At 38.9% G+C, this 17,511-nt stretch overlaps 1 protein-coding gene and 1 long non-coding RNA gene across 8 annotated transcripts in view; one reads left to right on the top strand and one right to left on the bottom strand.

Annotated features, from left to right (window-relative positions):
* rerea (arginine-glutamic acid dipeptide (RE) repeats a) overlaps window positions 1-17,511 on the bottom strand; it is a 186,744-nt gene that overhangs the window by 35,207 nt on the left and 134,026 nt on the right. For 5 of the 7 annotated variants that reach the window (XM_037772956.1, XM_037772953.1, XM_037772955.1 and 2 more), the window contains 5 exons: window positions 17,405-17,509; window positions 7,697-7,745; window positions 6,280-6,404; window positions 4,584-4,683; window positions 2,740-2,838 (listed from right to left, as the gene is read on the bottom strand). In XM_037772956.1, the coding sequence (XP_037628884.1) occupies window positions 2,740-2,838; window positions 4,584-4,683; window positions 6,280-6,404; window positions 7,697-7,745; window positions 17,405-17,509 (478 nt within the window). Of the gene's footprint in view, window positions 1-2,739; window positions 2,839-4,583; window positions 4,684-6,279; window positions 6,405-7,696; window positions 7,746-11,719; window positions 11,741-13,333; window positions 13,651-17,404; window positions 17,510-17,511 lie in introns of those variants that run through there. The other 2 variants (XM_037772958.1, XM_037772959.1) reach the window with 2 other exon arrangements.
* The window catches only part of LOC119489918, a 29,404-nt gene that overhangs the window by 10,593 nt on the left and 1,300 nt on the right, over window positions 1-17,511 (top strand). The window contains exon 2 of the long non-coding RNA XR_005207281.1: window positions 11,059-11,065. This is a non-coding gene — a long non-coding RNA (uncharacterized LOC119489918). The remainder of the gene's footprint in view (window positions 1-11,058; window positions 11,066-17,511) is intronic.

Raw genomic sequence — 17,511 nt, 5'->3', positions numbered from 1 at the left:
AAGAGCAGGCAGGAATAATGAAGCTCGTCCTGGAGGGGATGAGAGGGAAGAGGAGGAGGAGGAGGAGGAAGAGGAAGAGAAAGGGACTGATAAATAAATGAAGAGCAGCAGGGCTGGTTTCGTGAGTCAAGGTTGGAGCTACATTTACACCTGTCCCTCAAGGCTGCAGCGCTGAAAAGGCACAACTGGTGACGGGATCACTGGGAGCGGCGTCCTTGGCCAAAGCTGCTGCTGCTCCACCACCGTGGGGCAGGTGGAGCACGCTGACCGCCGCCGCCTCCTCCCCGCAGACACTAAACACACCCTGAACACGGCTAACACGGTGTACTGGACTCCCCGACAGCTCTTCCACTCCAGTTACGTAACGCTGTCTGAACATGATGACACTCCTCTGTGAAGCTGTGGCTGGAGCTGCCTCGACCCAGAACTAATAAACGGGCTGAAGGCAAGAAAACAACGTAATCGTCTCTGAGTGAAATATTATTGGAATAATATGATCAGAGCATGTTACTAAATTATTTTGTCCATATTTCAAGTTGGTTATAAAGGTTTTTGTTTTACACGTCTTAGGAGTTCTATCTGCTGTCATTTCATTTAACATGAATTTGATGATTTATATGTAATTTGAATACATTTGTTATGTTGTGGTATATAGCTAGACTAATAAATTGTCCAGGCTAATATATCTGTATTGGTGTATGCTGTATGTTGGCTAGACATGCAACGATTAATCAATTAGTTGTCAACTACTAAATTAATCGCCAACTATTTTGATAATCCATTAATCGTTTTTTTAAGGAATAAAGTCATACTTCTCCGACTCAAGCTTCTTTAATGTGAATATTTTCTGGTTTCTTTACTCCTCTACGACAGTGAACTAGATATCTTTGAGTTGTGGACAAAACAAGACATTTGAGGACGTCATCTTGGACAACTAATTCGTTAATCGAGAAAATAATCAACAGATTAATCGACAATGAAAATAATCGTTAGTTGCAGCCTTAATGTTGGCCAATAAGTCACAAGAAGTTGCAGTAGAGAAATGCCAAAATAGGCTTGAGGTAATTTAGATGGATATATTTACGTTTTCAGGGCTGTCAAAGTTAACGCGATAATAACGTTACTACTTTATAATACTATGATTTTTTCTCTTAAATTTATGACTTTATTCTCATATTACAACTTTTTTCTCGTAAACTTCTGACTTTATTCTCACAATATTTCAACTTTGTTTCTCGTTAACTTATGACTTTATTCTCATAATATTACGACTTTTTTTCTCTTAAACTTATGATTTTATTTTCATAATATTATGACTTTATTATCGAAATTCAGATTTGATTTTTCCCTAAATGTGGCTCCAATACTTGTAATTAGGGTGTATAATTGCAAATGAATATCACTCTATTCTGATTAAAAAAGTGAATTACTGAAATGATCGCTTTATTGTCTTAATTGAGTTATTAACAGCGTCTACTTTCGAGCCCCTACTGAGCTTCTTTGACAAGTGGTCTGTGGTGGACCTGCTGTGGTGGAACGACGCAATAAAGCCTCCAATCAACGCGCTCTGATCATCTTCACACAGATTGGCACCAGCGAGCAGCATCAATAAAGTATATATCATACGTAGTCCACAAAGGGACGGCTGACTTATTCTGTCCTGATTCTCCGTGGTCCTGCCGTGAGCTCTGGCTTCACCTAAATGTGCCCATCATGTTCAATTACAAGACAAACAACCGTTCACTTCCACTGGATCCGAGCGGCCGGATTCAAAGCTCAACAAAAGACGCCGAGCTCCCAGCTTTAGCAAACAATATCAAAGTGGAAAAAGGGGATGATTCACAGAGGAGGAGGAAAGACTAACACAGAGGAATGTTAGTGGTGGAGCCACGCAGCTTCAGTCAGTAGTGTATCTTTAAAAGGGAGCGTGTGTACAAACACGGAGTGTCATAAAGCATCAAGCGCATGTTGTTATCCAGCACTTTCATTCCTCCCTCCTACCTGTTCACGATATTTGATCAGGGAGAACGGCTGCTGCCATTTTCTGACTGCAGCCCTTCAGCAGCTGCGGGGGAAACTCACATCTAAATTCAAATGGAGGCTAACATTACCAGCCCTCAATCTTTTTCCCCTTTGCAGGCTTCCACACTCAAGATTTATTCTGTGGGTGATAAACAGGATGCAGCTGCTCTTGGGCCTTGGAGGAGCTGGAAACTGGCGAGTGTTTTTACTGATGTCTTGTGAGACCGGGCCAAGAGCCCTGCTTTAACTCTCTCTCAGCAACAGCTCCCTCTAAAGACACAAACCGAGCAGGGAAACCACACAAGAAATAAAGACCCTGCTTGATTATGGATTATTTTGGTCAATATTGAGATGTTGAGATTACTCATCGACTTTGGAAACCTGATGTATTGAGAAAGAAAATGTTGTCGGCTACATTTTAAAGTTAAATGCATCAATCTGGGGCAATTTGGGAGGAAAATTTATAAGTTTTTGAGAGAACTTTGTGTCGTAGTAAACAATTTAATCATAAACACATTGATTGTATAGATATTAATCGTGTTTTCATAATCGTTGGAAGCCAAAATCAGAATTGTAATTGATATTTGATTAATTGCACAGCCCTACCTGAGAGAACACGGTTCTATTTGTTGTGTATGCCGACTTGTATCCTTTAAATACTCCTTTTTCAAGCACAATATCTTTGTTAATCCAGATTAAAAGTCACGGTTCTCTTACCACTTCGTCCTCAGACCAGCACTTCTCTATCAGTTTGGGTACCGGCTTCTTCACCAGACGCTGGAGAGCTTTTCCTGCGTCGTAGCTGCTCTCGTGAAGCTGAGGAACAATCACAACAAAAATATCAGCTTATAATTCTCACATAGAATCAAATTAACATTTACTAAAGGTGTAGGGTTGTAACGGTATACAGGTATCAAGATAGACCGTGGTATGAGAGTTGGCGGTTATCGTACCGTGTATATTTGCTGATCTACGGTAGTGTGAGTTAAAGGTACAGACAGGATCAGTCTGGCTGCTGTCAAACACCTACACTACATGTTAACTATTAATAATCATACAACGTCATTATTTTAAAGCTCACAGCTGATGTTATGTTTCATTTAGTAGTTAAATACATGCTACAGTTATACTGTATAACATGTTATAGTTGCATGCTTTTTTTTAACAGGTTTATAATTCTGTTTATTATAATTCTGTAACTGTATTCATTGTAACTGATAGTACTGTTACTACTACTATTATTACTACTACTACTACTACTACCACTACTAATAAAATGAATAGTGTAATACCGTATATCATGAAACTGTGATATCTTCTGAAATGTTTATCGTAACGTGAAAATCTCATATCGTTACTACTACTACTACTAATAATAATACTGCTACTACTACTACTAGTATTAATAATAATAATAATACAGCTACTGCTACTACTACTACTACTGATAATAATAAAATGAATAGTGTAATATTGATACCACAGAACTGTGATATCTTCTGAGATGGTTATCTTACCGTGTAAATCACATACCGTTACTACTACTAATGATGATACCGTTACAACCCCACTAATGAGCCAACTTCATTAGAAGCGACACACGAGGGACACTTTGAGACATGTTGAGACATGTTGAGCTGCACTGACACATTTTATTGAGCCGACTTGTTTTACAAACTGAAACCTTTTACTGGAGATCTCAGAGCATCGGAGGAAACGCTGTGCAAAGATCCAAGCCTGGAAATAAACAACTCTGGTGACAAAGGCAATCGCCGTGCAGCTTTAAAGCCCATGTCACATTCAATTGGGTGAAACAGGCAGCGGCGGAGCTCTTCCTCTGAGAATAAACAGGCATTACTCATTGGAATTGCAAATGGAGAGGAAGGTCGAGAGACAATGACCTGCCCCGCTATGTTAATTTTCCAGTTTATAGAGTCGGAATATAAATGCCCTGTTTATGATGATTCTAATCTCTTTCTTGTGCTTGATTCCTCCGTATTCATTGTCAGTATGACAGACAAATCTCTCATTACGCCTAATGTATTGTAAGCCTCTGAGGCAGGCTGGGTTTACTGCAGGGGGCTGCTCTACTGGCTCAGGGGCTTTATCATTGCCCATCGCTGCAGGGCTGCATCGCAGATAAAATAACAATTCAAACGTAACATTTTACTGTTTTTAATATCATGTGCACTTGGTTTCTTACGACGGAATATTAGGGCCCCACTGAGGGGGAAAGAAAATCTAAGATTTCAAGAATAAAGTCGTAATATTACGAGAATAAAGTTATAACTTTATGAGAAAAAAAGTCGTAATATTACGAGAATAAAGTCATAACTATACACGAAAAAAAATCACGTTGCTCTATTTACCCTCTAAAATAACGCAAGATTACTACTTTATGATATTATGACTTTATTCTCATAATATTACAACTTTTTTTTTTCTTGTAATATTATGACTTTATTCTCGAAATCTCAGATTTATTTATTTTTTCCCTCAATGTGTCCCTAATACTCCGTCGTAGTTTCTAGCGTTAGACGTGTTGCATCGTGGCTACTTACAGTGTTAAGTGCGTTTAATGTAGTGTCATCTCGAGAGGCGGCTAAACACCCGTCTTCTGTTGAGCCTCCGTCGCACATCCCTGCAAACGCAGCCATGCTCCTGTGGACACAACACACATGAAATCAGCATTAAAACGGCCACAGACACCTGCTTACAGAGCTGATTCTATATCCATAAACTGATTTTAATGTCCATGTAGGCGGGGTTCTAAATTAACACCCGCCAGGCGCCAAATGCGTGTACATTTTCTGTTTGGCGAGTACATCTTAGAAGGCTATCCACCACACTGGCGGGTAAACGTTTGAACCAAAATGTATGTAATGTGTCATGTAATAAAAAACTGCTAATGCACACACATATATATGTAATATATTTAGAATATTTTGGCTTCTTTGGTCTCTCTAAGTTTGTATTCTACATATTACCGTATTATCGCAATGAAATTTACCGAATTTCGATGAGTTTCTCCACAAAGAATCCCACAAAAGCCTCTTGTGTTTACCAGAGATGTGCTCATAAGTTTCATGGTAATAAGTCATTCAGCATGAAAAAAAGCATAAAAAAAATACTAATCGAATAAAGAAATCTTTAGAAGGGGCAGCCGTAGACTGTGGTAAATTGTGTTTCTCATAAACTTATGATGAGGCATATAAAGTATTAATAACCACATTTACGACACTGTTTTGTTGTCCTTAAAACGCACATTTGATATCCCTTTTTGTTCCAGCAAGAAAAACTACTTTCAACTTTTCAACAGCACACAAAGGCGACACAGTGTGGGTCTGTGTAAAGACTGAAAACAAATATGACGGCTAAATATAAACTTTGAAGGAATTTCTACAACACTGTTTGTCACGGTGACAGATTGTGATAAATTACACCGAGTCCCCTCAGACTACAACACAACACAGAAACCTGTTAACACGCATCACGTTCACTGCAACAACATCTCAGGGGACACCGACTATGTTTACATTCACACTCATATTCCACTGTTATTCAGAAGGTCATGTAAACAGCAATATTCTGAATTAGGCCTTATTCTGAATGGAGCATTTTACAATTAAGACATTATATATTAAGACCAATATTATTTGTGTTTTAGGAGCATTCTTTGGATATGTGTATTCAGCGCGTTTAATTTAAGTTTTTTGCAGAGATGCACGCCCAAAAGAAAAGCCCACATTTCTGGTCGGAAGGAGAAACACACCTACTTTTAAACATTATGAAAGACTTGGATATCAACAGGTTTTTGGATATGCGCAAATATCACAACGCTGACCTTTTCAAGAAGGTGGTTGAAGGAATGAAAAAGAGGGAGGCTGTGTTTGCACGGGGGGGAAACTTACACTGCATGTAAAGAGGAAGTTATCCATGTAAACAGCTTAGTAGGAATATTGTCTTTTTCAAAATAAGGGCATAAACCGGAATATTTTGTGTGTGTAAATGTAGTCTCTGATGTTGGGTACAGAAGCAGATTAATGGTGGAGAGTGGAGGCCGCTGCTGTCCTGTAGATGTTCTCTTTGATATATTGATATTTGAAAGTACTGAATTTATGCTCCGATCAATACAGGGAGGGCCGGGACAGTTTGAGGTTAGATATTTTTGAAAGAACTATCTTTAACCTCAGTGAACTAGTAGATCAGACCTTGCAGCTGTGCCAGGTCTGACCTCCTGCCTTTGTCTGGGCTCACCTTGCGGCTCTGAGGTACATGAGAAGATCACAGTCATTGACCCCGGGCATCCAGACCAGCTCCTCGTTCTCGGTCACGGCCTGGCCACCGGGAGAGGGGAAAGGCTGCAGCTCGGGGAGCTTGGCCTAATTAGGTCCAGGGAGAAGGAGAGAGAGACAGATGGTGTCACACTGCAAATAGCAAGCCAGCAAGCTTGAACAAAATATCAGCTTTCAGCCGCCTGTCATCAACTCTTCGCTCAGCGGCGGGGTGGGGACAGCGGGGGACGAGTTACAGCCACAACGATTCGATATCTTAACACAACACAGAACTGCAGTACTCAGATCATTTTATGTTTTTTATAATGACAGAGCTAAATTCGGTGGGAACTGATACATCTAAACTCAAGTTTGTATACACAGTTATTACACAAAGCTGCAAACTTCCACGTAAATTGCACATTTTTAAAGGAATTTGAAGGATCTTGATTCCACCAGGGTTCACTAGGGAAGGTGTCATTTTCTCCTCTGGCATCACCACCTGATAAAATTGCTGTTGTAGTTTTGTTTCAACATTTAAATTTTAAAGTTTTAGATGTACTGCATTTTAAACAAAGAACACAAGCATTGCAGCAAAAACCAAACTAGCTCGTTGTTATCAGCAGCTTCAGATATTTTGTGGGAGATATTGTGGTAAAACTGAACGGCAAGACGGTTTTATGCTACTACATCTTAAAAATAGGACCGTATATAAAGATAGATGACATGACAGCTCCCCCAAAGTGAAGCCAAAACATCTGGATCGCCCCCTGGTGGCTGGCTGCAGTATAGGTCATGAATCCGGCCAACTCCATGTTAGCGGATGGGAACTAAAAAGTCAAAGTACACGTCAAATATTTTGTTCCCAAAGATGGTTTCTGTTATTTTAAATAGTTATTATCATGCTGATGTACTGTATGTTCAAGCGTTAATTTTTTTGATAAGTTTGGTTTTAATTAGTTATTTGATGCTAGCCGGAGGCTACGAGAGGAGATGTAACTTTAACTTTCCATATTATGGTCAGTTGTTGTGTCTTTCTAGCCAAACAGCTACCGTGGTGCTAATGTAGCAGCTAGGTGGCTCACGCTAGCAAGGTGCAGCTGTGCTCGGCTCGTGATTGGCTCAGACCGATCCCTACTGCGCAGACTCTGGCATCCAAATGACGTAAAAATCTCAAGATGGCAGCTCCCGTTTTGGCTTCACTTTTGTACAGTGGGAGGAAGTGACTAAATGGCATCTATGATGTATGAGAAGTGCATAATGAAATCCACACATCCAGGACGATTTTTGTAACAAAGTGGCTGAATGCTGTTTCAAACGTGGAAAAAATAAACTTTCAGCAACAGTGGAGAAATGTCTCAAGTCAACAGCTGGTTGATGTGTGCTGCATAATGACTTACTTGGTGACTGGGTCCCACTCGGATTTCCCCCTGTGTGCTGTTTAGTCGCCTGAGAAGAGACAAAGAGAGCAGATTGAAACTAAATATTTACTTGGCAACATTTCAAAGCAAACTGAGGAAATCTGTCGGCCCGTTGAATCAGCTAAACGACAACTGCACAACTGGGTGTCATAACTGAGAGAGAAAATGTCAGAAAACTAACAATTCATGACGTGGATGATATCAAACAGTAAGGGGAAGAGGGCTGTATTTGTTCTATTGTGAGAGAAGTACATAGTGTTTTATTCTGAAATGCAAATAAAAGGTTTCAGGAGAATATTCCTGGTTGACTGCTCCGGCACAGCGAGCTGAGCAGAGCACATTTACAGGTCTGATATTGTGGATGCAGCAATAAAACAGAATCCCCTAAAAGGAGGAGGAGGAGGTGGTGGAGGAGGAAGAGGGGGGTGGAGGTGGAGGTGGTGATGGTGGTGGGGGAAGCTGGCTCTGGATATGCAGGGCGAGCGCCTCTGAAAACGGCTGCTGGTACAAATGTTGGTAGCCATAGCAACTGCAATTTAATAATAGTGTTCTGAATCTCCAGCTGCAGTGGATTAAAGAAAATGACAAGATGTTCCTTTTGAAAAGCCTTTCCCCTCCGTTGCCTAGGTAACAGCGCCAATTTTCATACAGCCGAGCGCGGGGCGGCCCAGAATCTGTCAGCGTGATTTGCACCCAGAGAAGCTCGCACTCCATCAACGGAGAGACCTGGCGGAAACCGGAGAGGCCACGGCCCTCTGGTCTCTTTACGGTCCTCCAGCACACAAAACACTACGACGGGTGCATATTTGACCCGACTCCCCCGTCTTAAACGGACCTCCGCCTCCTCTCAGACGGGGAGAGAGCGATTAGAGGGGTAATCCATACTGCTATATGAACTATGGCTGACAGAGGCACTGGCACAGACTGTATCGGCACGGGCCAAAAAAAGTGGATTTCAGCTGCAGTAAATGACCCCGGGCCTGCCAGGACGCCGCTCCGCTGCTCCAGAACATGTCGAGATGAAGCATTTCATTTTATTACAAACATTCACGGCAGATAAGGCGAACTAAATGTAAAGCAATCAAGATTTGGCAGACTGCGAGAACCCGCGGCGATGAACAGGGCTGATAGAGATAAAATATGGTCGTTAGATTTGGTGTGTGTTAGATAGTCTTTTGTGTTGTAAAAGGTCTGCAAAGATACAAAGCCCACACCAAAGAGAAACACCTGAACTGCCTGAAACGCCTCGCTTGAAGTCCCACCTTTTCTTCTGTAACGTGGTGATGTCACCAAGTAACACATTTGCATAAAGGAGCTCAAACAGAGCGTTTCAGACAGAGGGTGAAAAGAGGTGCTGCAGCACAGCCGGTATGAGAAAAAGAAAGCGTTTTTTGAACATTAAAGCACGTAAACATGTTCTAGTAGGAACCCAAAATACAAGTATGCACCTGAAAATGTGCATAATAGGTCCTCTTTAAATGTTTTTTATAAAGTCTTGAACCGTACTTTGAACTGTGTTGATTGTGTTGGAATAGTTATTACTAGTGAGGAGCAGAGAGCTAGCTAATAAACTAACTATTTCTTTGGATTTATTTGAGATGAACGAAGCTTGAAACAAAGAAATGCAAATCCTGCTTTTTACGAACAAACAGAATGTTTCAGCATATACTTATACAAAGATATACTTTATATCTACAATGCTGAATGTAGGGCTGGGCGATGTGGCAAAACTCCTCTTTCACGATGCATATATCTCGATATAGCATGTATCAATATGAAATAACCACATGGTAAAACCTATTTCTGTATACTCCTGAGTGAATTAAATAAATTAGTATTTTCTCATTTTAAGAACTTGAGTGCAAAGTGAACATGAAAGTTTTAAGTGAAATTATAGAGGAAAATATATACGATAGACATTTTTATATTGTTTTGACGGTAAGCATCATCATATTACCCAGCCCTACGTAGAACTAGCTAATAACTAACTATTTCTTTGGATTTATTTTAGATGAACGAAGCATGAAATTACGACGGAGTATTAGGGCCTCATTCAGTAAAAAAATAAATAAAAATCTTTTCGATTTCGAGAAAAAAATCGTAGTATTTTGAGAATAAAGTCATAATATTATAAAGTAGTAATTTACGTGTTATTTTAGAGGGGAAATAAAGTAGCGTATCGTCTGTGTGAAAATGAGGAACGTGGAGCATCTTGTGAAGTTATACTTTAGTTTATGTTTCACAAATAACCAAATACTTCATCTTTTCTCACATCAGCACCACATTATCATCAGTATCAGGACCTTGAAAAGATTGTGCAAGACACTGCGTTTATTCCGAAGAAAGAGCCACATGGACCTGATGGCTGCCTCTTTTGTGGAAGAGGACGACTTTTTTTTGAATCTCAAAATAGTATGACTTTATTCTCATTAAATTACGACTTTTTTCTCGTAGTATTATTAACTTATTCTCAAAATTTCTGATTTTTTTTTATGAACAAACAAAATGTCATAGAACATACAGATATACTTTATATCTACAATGCTGAATGGTTAAAACAGATGTATGTCTGCATGTACTAGTCTACTAACTGAAAGTGAATCTGGTTTGTGTTCCTGCTGAGAAAAAAGTTCTACAAACGTGTTCCTGACAATGTGCAGTGGGCCAGGTCCGTCTGGCAGCAGGCTGTAAGGATGACAAATGAGGAGGACCGGCGCACCAGAATAAGAACGGCGTTTATGTTTTACTCAGGCAAAATCCTGAACGCAGACATCCAGGTGGAATGCGGCACCGGTCCTCAGAGAGGAGGCAGAATACAGATGTATCGCAGCAGGAAGCTCTCTGGAGTTTCCATAAAGATAGACTGCAGGTATACTTGAACAGAACAAGCAAAGCGCCGACGAGCATGCGATAAACATTAAGGCTATGTTAGTATATGTTATCATCTCAGAGTGGGCATGTCTGTAAAGGGGGGACATGTGGGTACACATAGAACCCATTTTCATTCACATATTTTGAGGTCAAAGGTCAAGGGACCCCTTTGAAAATGGCCATGACAGTTTTTCCTTGTTAAAATGTAGCGCAAGTTTGGAGAGTTATTTAACCTCCTTCATCCTCCTCCTTCCAGTATGACATGGTTGGTACCAATGGATTCATTAAGTTTTTTATAGTTTCATATGATACGAGTATCCTATCTAAATTACCTCAAGCCTAGTTTGTAGTCTAGTTTCCATTTCTATACTGCCGGTCCTTGTTACTTATTTGCCAACATTAGGGCTGCAACTAACGATTATTTTCAATGTCGTTTAACCTGTCGACTATTTTTTTGATTAATCGATTAGTTGTTTGGTTATAAAATGTCAGAGAATGGTGAAAAGCGTTGATCAGTGTTTCCCAAAGCCCAAGATGACGTCCTCAAATGTCTTGTTTTGTCCACAACTCAAAGATATTCAGTTTACTGTCATAGAGGAGGAAAGAAACCAGAAAATATTCACATTTAAGAAGCTTAAAAAATGACGCAAACCGATTAATTTGATAGTTGGCGATTAATTTAATAGTAGTACAACTAATACATTAATCGTTGCAGCTCTATATGTTAGTAATACTAATATATGTCCCAAAAAAATGACCCATGTATATAGTTTTAATTTCTTGCGGACAAATCTGGAAAAATAAATGCCTCAGAAGCTTTAATCTTCTGACTCTTAATGTAGATAAAAATGGCAAACATCATAGTTATAATACCACAGGTGCAGTTTGCGTTGGTTCATTGAACCTCAGAGAAATGCATCTATACTTTTTATAATAACACAGAACTAATCATTTATTGTAATGATGAATAATATCGACCTTACTGTGTTTTCTTATCGAAAGAATAAGAAACCAATAAGATAAGAAGATAGATTTGTGGTATTTTTATTTAGTTATAGCTGAATAACATCGGACTCTCTCCGTCCACACACAGTTAAATATTCTTTAACGTCATCTATACAAATCACGTACCGATCAGCTGTGAGCTTCAGATCAGACTGGAGACGTAGCCACTGAAAAGATGGGTGAGTAGTACTTGCTATCAAAAAACACAGGTTTTTATATTGCAATATTTACTGAAGATGACATACAATACAGCCAACAGTAGCTTCAGTAAACTTTCATGTGATCTCCCTCCAGTCAGCTGCCTCCTTATTAAGATGTTTGAAGTGAAACGAGGAGGTATCGTATCAGTTAACTCCTCATTTCAACTACAGGAAGCAGCCGTTCCTCGTCCTTTGCGGCGCTTTCAAAGTGAGCGACAGGAATAAATAGAAACGTCCGATAAAAGTTCAGCTCACAACGGCACGATGTGCAGCACTTCGTCGCTCGTGGCCAGTTAATTCATTCCAATAGAAAACAATCCAATCAAACTAATTTTGTCACTGACGCTCGCTCGCGTCACATTCTGTTTGGAGGGTGTAATATGTCAGCTATACGCTTCCCAATACATTAGATCTCTCTGCGTTGTAAACATTACAGTCCCTCAAGATTTTTTTTGGGGAACCCCCAACCTTAAAGTTCAAACTGCGCCTATGGTTGGCGATTAATTTAACAGCTGACAACTTATCGATTAATTGTTGCAGCTCTATATGTTATTAATACTAATATATGTCCAAAACAATTACCAATGTTCATAGTTTGAATTTCTTGACAAATCTGGAAAAATAAAAGTCTCAGAAGCTACAATTTTCTGACTCTTAGTGTCGATAAGAAATGGATATTTCATAGGTATAATACCAACTTCTTATAATAATGTTTATTTTTCCTCTATTAAGCTGCACAAAGCCTGCTGCTGCCGAACACAATAAACTATTCAGATCTAACTCAGCACACAGCCAAATAATCACAGGCTTACTTATTAAACCCAAACAACACCATGCCAGTCTGGTCAACCCTCTCTCTGTGTGTGTGTGTGTGTGTGTGTGTGTGTGTGTGTGTGTGTGTGTATGCAATCAAGGATAACCCCGCCCCCCTCAATAAATTCCGACCAATCACGACGCGAGTCTGTGGCACACTGACATAATTGCAGCAAAGCAAAAACAGACTCAACTTGATGGTATTTAACTCTCGTGACGAGACGCGTGTCCACATCCACATCCGAGCCGGTGCAGCTTTGTGTGCAGACTAGAACAGCAGCAGCAGCTCTGCTCTGCTCTGCTCTGCTCTGCTCCATGCATGCATCCATGTCGCTCCGGTTGTAAACAGGAGCTGCAAAATGGAGCCACGGTAACGTTAGCTCTCTCCGGGTGCACATTTATCAGCCTAACACTCGCGGACGCGTCGCAAACATTACGCATTTAACATGCACTCCTGATGGTAACGTGTTAATAATAAAAGCGGCTTTTACGCATATGCGTAACGGTATGCGCTCTCTGCAAATGACATGCCTTTTGCATGCTCCAACAGCATGCAATCCTCCTTCCTCCTGACACACAATGTGCAGCGATCACACAAACACAATGACAGCGACGTGGACAAGCTCGCAAAGCAGCTGAAATGCAGACTGGTTGAAAACGAGACAGCAGTCTTGCAGCAGCAGCGTCTGCAGGAGAAAGAAGCAGGAGAAGATGGAGCAGAGCTTACCTCCGGGGACTGAACAGATCGTCCATTTCTGACATCGAGCCCTGCGGCTGGCTGCTGCTGCCGACACTGTGTGCGTGTGTGTTTGTATATATATATATATATATATAATAATAAATGCTCGTTGGATTGAACTCCCCTCTCCTCTCCACCTATTTCTAGGTGCTCAAAATGGAGACGCACGCATCCGCTCCGGAGAGGTGTTCACTGAGCTTGTGCTGTGACCTCAGCCTGCACGTAACCAGCGAGCTCCTCTGTAGACACTACTGAGCATGTGCTGCGACCTCACACACACACACACACACACACACACACACACACACACACACACACACACAGAGGAGGAGGCAGACAGACACGCATGCATGCAGGATACGGAATTCATCCCTCCTCGTATGTCTGCGCCATAATAAACAAGAGTGAAATTGCAAGGCTGCAGACAGCCCGCTCAGAATACCAAACGAGAGGAGAGGAGGAGGAGGAGGAGGAGGAGGAAGACTGAGGCTGAGCAGGGCTCTGAAGGAGGGGGTTCCCAACTGGCAACCCCTCAGTGCCAATAACAAGGACAGCCGTCACTGCAACACGTGAAGGCACCACCAGAGGATAATAATAATAATAATAATAACAATCACCAACTTTGCTTGAGCACCTCAATTAAACAGCTCATCATGTTCAATAAACCACAAATCCCACAATTCCATATTTTTCCTTTTGGGAATATTTGTGGACAGACAGCTATATCAAACATAAATGATACAAAGGTAAAGAATATAAATTAGGGATGCACCGATACTGGCTCAGATATCGGGCCGATACTGACTCAGATAGCTGGATCGGGTATCGTGACAATGGGGCTGATCTATTCAATTAAATTTGATGTTTATACTAGGGCTGTCAATCGATTAAAATATTTAATTGCAATTAATCGCATGATTAATCACGATTAATCACACTTTTTATCTGTTCAAAATGTACCTTAAAGGGAGATTTGTCAAGTATTTAATACTCTTATCAACATGGGAGTGGACAAATATGTTTAATATATTATTGTATATCAACTAACAACACAAATCAATGACAGATATTGTCCAGAAACCCTCACAGGTACTGCATTTAGCATAGCAAAAATCTGTTCAAATCATAACATGGCAAACTGCAGCCCAACAGGCAACAACAGCTGTCAGTGTGTCAGTGTGCTGACTTGACTATGACTTGCCCCAAACTGCATGTGATTATCATAAAGTGGGCATGTCTGTGAAGGGGAGACTCGTGGGTACCCATAGAACCCATTTAGCTAGTATGACATGGTTGGTACCAATGTTTTTTTTAGGTTTTCTTCACTTTAATGTTCACTCTAGCTTTAAAACTGAGCTACAATCTCAGAAAGATTGACTGCGTTAATGCTCTAAAGAAATTAGTGGCATTAAAACGAATTTGCGTTAACGCGTTAACTTTGACAGCCCTGATTTAAACTAAATATCTGCTGGCATGTAGCCTACAATCTGTCGGTCTTCAGAGTTACAAAGGCTATTTAACAATTTCACAATGCTGCCAGCTGAGCAGGTATCACAAACAACTCATTAAAAGTCTATTTTAAATCAAAAGTCCATTTTTAGCACATCAACACCAACATCACAACTAGAACTGCAACGATTAATCCATTAGTTGTCAATTATCAAATTAATCTCCAACTATTTTGATAATTGATTAATCAGTTTGAGTCATTTTTTTAAGGAAAAAAAACAGTCTAAGTTCTCTGATTCCAGCTTCTTAAATGTGAATATTTTCTGGTTTCTTTCCTCCTCTATGACAGTAAACTGAATATCTTTGAGTTGTGGACAAAACAAGACATTTGAGGACGTCATCTTGGGCTTTGGGAAACACTAATCAACACTTTTCACCATTTTCTGACATTTTATAGACCAAACAACTAATCAATTAATCAAGAAAATAATCGACAGATAATCGTTAGTAGCAGTCCTAATCACAACTGTGGGGAGATATTGTTATTATCAGTGTATTAGAAAATGTCATTAAAATACTCAGGAGAGCATTAAATATCAAACTAAAATGTAAAACTCTACAATCATATTAAATTGCACTAATAACCCCAAACTAAATTATTATTATTATTGCTATCATTATACTATTATTGATAATAATAATAATTAATTTACAAAAATTACCAATAATCAACGATGCCACTAGACATGATGAAACAAATGTAGAATATTATATTTTTTTTTTGACTCGTCATAGCAGGAAAAAAAGCACAGGTGTTACGACTAATAACAAAACTTGGTGAGCCAGCATCCACAATACCAGAAAACACCATCAATGAGCCTTTTGTACATTTTTCCTTTCTAATCTTAATGTTAAATCTTAAAAACGTTAAAACTTGACGTGTAATTTGACAAATATCGAGAAACACCCCAACAATTAATAAAGCCGTGGAGGTTTCCCCGGCTCATTCTCCATAATTACCCCACATCAGGACCATTCTCAGTGCACTGATAACACTGATAACAGAGTAATGAGCAGAAAGCATCATTAGACATCGAAACACTGAGTAACCAAAGCCAAAAAAACAGAGAGCTCGTGTGTGATGAAACTGAGAAAAATAACTTCTCCTGTCCTAAAACATGCACAATACATTTATTATTATTTATTACTGCTGAGTGATACTGAAAAAAAGCAAATATTCTGACTCATAAACTATAAACTATAAACTTGATGACATTTTTAATCATCAAACATTATTTAATCCTACTAGGGATGTATTATAATTATATGGTCATTTGTGTGATATTACTTAATAAAAACTCCACCGTGTTGTCTTGTATCATTTTATATCAGTATGTTGCTCAGCTGTAACTAATGACTTTACTTTTGTTTGCAATTAAATTGAGCTTTCCCCATAAACTTTGAATTTCTAGTTGAAACAATTAGCAGATTAGTAAAATGGACAGAAAATTAATATCGTCTTTGATTATTCTATTTTGATAATCGATTAATCGTTTTGAGTCATTATTGTAAATGATAGAGTACGGTCTAGACCTGCTCTATATGGTAAGGGTCATGAGATAACTTATGTTATGATTTGACCGTATATATTATATATAAATAAGTATTGACTTATTCAGATAATAATGTTAAATATTTGTACACTGATTTTTAATTGATAATATATATATATATATATTTGTGTATGTGTATATACTGTATATGTGTGTATGTATATGTATATGTATATATACATATATATATATTATTTATTCTATTCTTTTTTTTTTATAATTTTTTACTTGTGTATATTTTATTTTAATATTTTTGTATATGTATGTTTTCCCTGTATCTATAATGGCTTATTTTATATCAATATTATGTTTGTTAAGTTTCTTTGTACCGAGAATGTTGTTATTGGGGACGTTTGTGAATGTTTGTTCTGTTGTTTCAAAATGAACAAAAAAAACAAACAATGATAATAGTATTAAAAAAATAAATAATGTTAAATATTACTTAGTTATAGCCGTTCAATTATGAGCTGCTTTTCGTTGTTTAAGACACTTAATATATCCCACTTCTCAGCATTTTTTATTTTGTATTTACTTATTTACACTGTGGTTAAATATTGTGTGTGTTTTGATGCACATATTTAAAATGTTTCTTAGTTATTTATATTTCTCTACATATATTGTGACATTATGTACATAATTTACATGTTATATACTCCTTCATTTCTTTTATACTTATATTTCTTTATGCTTTTATATAAGAGCAACGGTATTGTCCCAATTCCACCCCGGGATCAATAAAGTATATATGATTCTGATGATTGTCTTCTGTGATAGTAAACTGAATATTTTGGGGGTTTTGGATTGTTAATCTTCTTCTCATTTTGGGCTTAAGAAATTGTGATGGCCATTGTTCACTATTTTATAGACAAAAAAAATTGATTAATGAAGGAAATGAATGTTGTTCGGCGGCCTATTTTAAATATAATTTTGTGAGAGTTGACGCAGCGTTTGTGTCCTGTGGGAGGATGAAGAAAGGGGACTGTATCAAGCTCCTCACCTGGTCTCTGGGTTATATCCGAGGATATAGAAAAAGGAGTCGATGCGGGCTTTGAACTCCCTGGCAGCAAAAATGTCGGAGAAATGGGAAATGTTGCATTTCCCCCT

This window comes from Sebastes umbrosus, chromosome 6 (assembly GCF_015220745.1).
Source record: "Sebastes umbrosus isolate fSebUmb1 chromosome 6, fSebUmb1.pri, whole genome shotgun sequence".
Taxonomy (NCBI): Eukaryota; Metazoa; Chordata; class Actinopteri; order Perciformes; family Sebastidae; genus Sebastes; species Sebastes umbrosus.
This window is presented reverse-complemented; position numbering and strand designations above follow the sequence as displayed.